Consider the following 6,440-nt stretch of genomic DNA (forward strand, 5'->3'; position numbering starts at 1 on the left):
TCATCTTCTTCTACACTTTTGGACTACTGATCTGACTTGAGTATCGGAGTGCCTGTGCTAGGGACCCCCTTCCTGGTTCTCGCTCTAATATTTCCATTTACTCTCTCTAGTGTGAGCAGAAAGGAGCGTTCAAAGTTATTTTCTTCCATCTAAGACTCTTCTCACGCTCAACATCAGAGTCATCTATCGAGCACATTATCTCTCCCGATTTCATATATATATATATATATATATATATATAATCCAATTTGAATGTGAAATCTAATTATTATATAATAATAAGAATAATAATATATGTCCAGGTGTTATTCTTTAATCACCTTGCATTCAATAATATATTGTTAATTACCTCAATACATACACTGACAGAAACATATTATCAATAATTACACTAGGTTAATCATCTGTGAGTTAGTTTCTAGGTATTAATAATTATAATTGCTTGGAGTGTGCATTATGTGCATCTTCATGGGCGGAGTTAGAATAGTATAGATAATAATATAATATAATTAATAAAAAAATATATAAAATCTTATAATCATAAAATATTATAAAATAATTATCTTTCAATTATTCTTTTCAAATTTTCATATTTTAGAATTTTTATACAATAATTTCATTATCAACCATTAGAAATATATATCTTCTACATAAATAATAAAACTATCATTTATCTAATTATCACTCATTGGATTGTGTTAATCTTTCTTTCACAATTCTCATACCAGAAAATAGAACAATAAAACTATCATTTATCTAATCATCACTCATTGGATTGGATTGTGTTAATCTTTCTTTCGCAATTCTCATAACAGAAAATACTCTATAGTCACAATCGTAATTGGTAAAATTAATATCAATAATAAAAGCTTATAACCAACAGTATATCATACTTTCCTTTGACACAACTAATTTCTTTTAAAGATCATCAAGGCCTTTAAATCATTGAAAAGCTTTGTTAGAATGTATATTATATATATAAGTTTCAAGTTAATCATAAAATATCTAAGATCAAATCTTAAAAATCTTGGGAATAAAACTCAGCTAGTTGTATCAATATTTTTTTTTTATCAAAAGTAAAAAATGAATTTTATGAACACAAACAAACTACACAAAGAAGTAACTCTGTACTTGCCTATGAGAAACGATCATTTAATTTTTGAAGTTGTATATCAATAACACCATAAAATAAATCAACCCGATAGTGATGTAAATTTGTCACTTCTGGTGGATTACGATGGGGACGGCCACGTGGTGCCCAACGTGTGAGTATATCATCAATTTTAAGGACATCAATATATTGTTACTAACAAAAATCATGAATCTTTTCTAAAATAAAATTTCATCTATCATCTCTCATATTTTAGATTTGGTGTTTACATACTTGTATTAAATCCATTGCATTTACAATATCTTGATATTTCAATTTTGTAATGACGTTAAAAATTAAGTCGAAATCAAACTTAAGAAATTTTCACCAATCATTTAGATAAATCAAAAACACATGAAGGTATTGATTCCATTTTATTAAAGGAATCAATTTTTTAATAGGAGAACTAGAATCGATCTTCTGAAATCACTTCAATACATCACTGACAGCAGAGAACATAGATGATGTAATCTTAAGGGCATCTGCAGTGGGAGATTTATGGGATGTAATTTATGCTATAAATCTCTTAATATAAACCTCTCCCCCACTACATAGGTGGGATTTATAGTTTTTTTTATAAACCAGTATCAAAATCTTGAGATCAGGTTTATAAAAAATTAAAAATAGTGGAGAGATGATAGAGAGAGAATTTTAAAAGAAGTGGAGTTTTTAAAAGAAAGAGATTTATGATAATAGAGAGTGGTTTTTAAAAGAAGTAAGATTTTTAATTTTTGATGTGACAATGATATAGCAGAGCATAAACTTCTTTAAGAGGTTTACGACTACAAATATCCTAATGCAAAGTTTGCTTGAGTTGGTGGAATATAACGTGGGGAAATTAATAAATGTTGTATGCAAAGGCTAACGTCCACAATTCACAACTAATAAAAAAATATTTTTTATTTTATTTTTTCTGGGCCAGTGTGTGTGCATCTTACATTGCTTCGAATTATGTTGGGAATAACCCACAAGTATACTCAAGATTGCTTTGCGATCATACATATGGCCGCATTTCCACCAATTATTTTTTAAAATTAGCATTCCTTTTATTTATTGCCTCTGAATTTACTTGAGGCGAATACTAGAAATATACAATTAAGATACTAGATGTTGCTTTGAAACACTGGCTACTAGAGTCCATGAAGTGCATGATGGATCTGAATGTGTCCTATTACAACATATTAAAAATATTTAAATTGTTAAAATACTTAACATGTATACATAACAATGAATACTAATTAATCAACATATTTAATCAAATACATCAATTAAGTCCAATGTGAATTGATGGCATATCACTGATGTGTACAACGCTATCTCGAGCCACAATAAAATTTAACAAACTTAACTACAGCAAGAATATTACAAGAAAAATCTATGTTAAATGCACAAACAAGATATATATACAGGTTGATTTCTAAACGCGAAGAAACTCAGACCATATATATATATATATATATATATATATATATATATATATATATATATCACTTTCATATATATATATCACTTTCACTGAGGATCTGAGTTTCTTGACGTTTAGACACAGGGCCCCTTTTGACCAACACTTGCTACGATTGCCATGACACATGACGTCGTTCTTTCAATATAACCCAAGCACCTGTCACAGAGTTTGTGGTTTTGACTGTCTTAGTCTGCTAGTCACCTAAGCTGGCCAATTAAGTCTTTCGGACTGTTCATCAATTGCCATTGGTCAGGGTTGGCGAAGACACATGCAGCACCGTCCTTATACTGGTCTGATATGAAACTCGTCAAAGAGGATTAATTGATTTAACCTAATGTGATAGAGAAATGGCCATCAGTTTTTGCAACGATAACACCCATAGTGCGCACAAATCTCTCTCTATTATTCCAGTATCATAAGTTTACGACATCAGTAATAAAAATATCAATTTTATAAGGACGATTGATTAAATATTAGTTAACTTCATACGAAAAATTATCTAGACGGTAAAAAGATCAATTGAGAATTTGAAGGTAAGAGAAAATAAGAGAGAGAGTTGGGAGAGAGAGAGTTAAGAGAGTAAGAGAGAGAGGAGCTGGTTTGGAGCAATAATTCTAAGAGTTCGGTTTCACTATGATATCAGTTAATGTCACTACAAGAAAATGTTCATTCAACAACACTCAAACGACAACGGTTTTATGCTAAACTGTTATCTTTTTACCTTTTAACAACGGTTTTAATAAAAACTGTTGTCTTTTAGTAGTTTTTTTTTTCTTACGACAACGGTTTTTAAAAACCGTTGTCTATTTATGTTTTTTTGGGTCTACGACAATAGTTTTTAAATGCTATGACAACAGTTTTTGAAAATTGTTGTCTATGTGCGTTTTTTTTTAGGATTATGACAACGATTTTTGAAAACCGTTGTCTATTAAGTGTTGTTGAATACCCTTATTTTTTTTCCTTCGCCGTCTTTTCCCTTCGTCATTTTTTACCGCCGCGTTTTTTCTTTCCCTCTCCTCGAAATTTTTTGCCGCCGCATTCCCCCCTTTACCTTCTCGATCCCTAAGGATTTTCGTCCAACCTATGATCTCTTCACCTATTTCACGTTTTTTTTCCTCCTTCCTCTCCAAGCCCTAAACCTGTTGCCCCTTCTCCTTTTTTTTTCCTTGTGCTCGTCGTCCCCCTCATCATCGAGATGGACCGAGAGCAGCAGATCAACGATCTGGAGATGCAGCAGTTCGCCCTCCTCAGTGCCCCCCTGGCGACCCTGCCTTCCTAAAAGGGCACGCCTGAGACAGAAGCGATCCAACCCCATGCTTCGTTTGGCTTTAAGGTAGTCGGATTTTGTTTGATGAGCCACAAATACTTCAGTTTTATTTCATGTTGATTTGAATCATGTTTTGGATTTCATGGAGGGTGATCCCATTTGGTTGTTTTCAGTGACTCCTTCTGACGAACGTAGATTTAGGGTAAAAGATAGATGAATTTTGATACTATCCTCCGATTGCCTAAACAATTGATCTTGATTGCTGATCTGTTAATAATTAGCATTTGGGCGTCCTGTATTGTGCGGCAGTGAGTATACTGTTAGATGAATTCTTTGCTCATCAAGAATAGAAGTGTTATTCTTAACAGATATGCAATCTGCTAGTTTATCTTGCCCTTTTTGTGATTAACTTGCTCTTTTGTACCATCATTCTTCTTCCATTACAGTTTTTATGACTTAAAAAACTGTCTTTGTTTTCAGATAGTGATGGATGCTGGATCTTTTTTTCGGTCCATCTCGATGATGAGGGGGACGACGAGCACGTAAACAAAATAGACCTGTATCCTTTTCTTCGCTCGATTCTTTCATTTTGATGCTTCACGTAAGTTTGAGCTAACGCTTGAGTCAATATAGGTTAAGAACAGGTGGGCCGGCAAGACTATTGTGGATCTCTTTGCGGAGGAGTTCAAAGGCGCCCTTATGACTATTATGTATTTTACAAAAAAATGTTTTTTTTTGTCTTCTTGTTCTTATACATGCGGTGGCTTTCTGATGATGACAAGCAGAATGAGTTTCCTTCTCTTTTTTGACTATTAGTTAGGGTTCGTGACTAAATTTTGTGAAGCCCTATCAGTGTTGTTGATGAGGAAGCGTTTGTTCTTCTATTGCTATAAATTATGATTTTTCATGGTGAGGTGTGAACCTTGCTTACTTTGGATAGGTAAATGCTGTGAAGTGTGGAAGGATCCAAGTGGAGGATAAGGGTCAACACGTTATATATTGTGCAGTCGTCTCAAAAGATTAGCCACTTTCTTCATAGGTATGCTTGTTTGGTATTGTTCTGGTTGCATTATGCTCTTTCTTTGAAAAGAGGAAGATTTTGTTACTTCTTTGTACTGTCTGTTTTCTTCATTTATATTGATCTAGAGCTAAGCTGACATCTACTTTGTCAGAATCATAACTTGCGCGTTCTTGCTGACAACTCTTACTCCCCCCCAAGCATTTTAAGCGGGAGGGCAAAGAGACAGGTCGTTGCTTTTCGGAACAGTGCCACTCTCACCTCTGTAGTGTATTTTGTAGTATCTTGGGTTTTTTAGGATCGTTTCATTATGCTTCTATAATTTATAAATATGCTATAGCGAGTTGTGAATTTTATAGAACCTCGAAGGCTACGGTAAAAATCGTGCCCCCCTCCTCCTGCTATTGGTTGCTGCATCAATAGGAAGCTATGGATTCAGTGAGGGCGCAATCAACCTGAAGCAGCGTCCTGTGTTGGTTGCTGCATCAATAGGAAGCTATGGAGCATATCTAGCAGATGGTTCTGAGTACAGGTGCATCTTGTTAATGCTGCTCGGGACTACAGTATGATATGGAGGTCTTCATTAGATGATCATGTGATTGTTCTGTTTGTAGTGGAAACTATGGCCAAGAAATTACTGTGGAAATCGTCAAAGATTTTCACAGGAGAAGGCTTGAGGTTCTTTCTGAAGCTGGAGCTGATATAATTGCTTTTGAAACAATTCCAAATAAACTTGAAGCTCAAGTATCTTTTGATGTATTTGTAGAGCTAAGCAATGGTTCCTGCTCTTCCTTCGTTGCACATTTAGGTACTTGGGGTACTCAATACGAAAGAGTAAAATGGCACAAATAGTTGAGGCTTTGGATAGGATTTAGCTAAAACAGAAATTCAGAACAGAGTTTGTTACAAGAATCTATTGCAAATATTAAGAAGCTTGATTTTAGTGGAACCCTAGACTTGAGATTCTTATTTTGCTCAAGATGTTCCTTTTAGTGGATCCTAATTATGACTTCTTTTACAGGCATATGTTGAACTTCTTTTGGAGTGTGACACAAAAATTCCAGCTTGGTTTTCTTTCACTTCGAAGGATGGGATCAATGTTGTTAGTGGAGATTCTATGGCTGAATGTGTTTCTCTGGCTGATTCATGCAACAAAGTCGTTGCTATTGGAATCAACTGCACTGCACCTAGATTCATCCACAATTTAATTCTCTCTATTAAGAAGGTAATACCTATTGTACAGTCATTCTTTTTCTCTTTTTGTTTGGAATGAAGCTTAATGCTCAATTCAGAAGGAATCCATCATTGATACAAAATTTGACAACTTATTGATCTTAGTTAGTATTTCAGTCTTGTGACTTCATATTCTGTATTCCTTGTGACTTCATATTCTTGTGACTTCATATTTTAGTATTTATTTCTTGATTGACCATAAGTTATGATGTAGGTTATTGAGGATATGTCTATACAAGTCAATGTACCTGCTCTAGCAATGGAAGAGGTAAAAATATCTTTTGGAGTTGTCTTTTAGTTTATGGTA

The 6,440-nt window shown here is 33.8% G+C and overlaps 1 protein-coding gene across 1 annotated transcript; it reads left to right on the plus strand.

The window, feature by feature from the left end:
• Positions 1–3,810: 3,810 nt before the first annotated feature.
• Positions 3,811–6,232, plus strand: LOC121999355 (homocysteine S-methyltransferase 2-like). Its single transcript, XM_042554046.1, has 6 exons — positions 3,811–3,865; positions 4,363–4,424; positions 5,260–5,432; positions 5,515–5,644; positions 5,922–6,125; positions 6,176–6,232. Exons 1-6 carry the CDS (start codon positions 3,811–3,813, stop codon positions 6,230–6,232), a joined length of 681 nt encoding a protein of 226 aa, XP_042409980.1.
• Positions 6,233–6,440: the final 208 nt, after the last annotated feature.

The sequence above is a fragment of the Zingiber officinale genome, chromosome 7A (assembly GCF_018446385.1).
Source record: "Zingiber officinale cultivar Zhangliang chromosome 7A, Zo_v1.1, whole genome shotgun sequence".
NCBI lineage: Eukaryota > Viridiplantae > Streptophyta > Magnoliopsida > Zingiberales > Zingiberaceae > Zingiber > Zingiber officinale.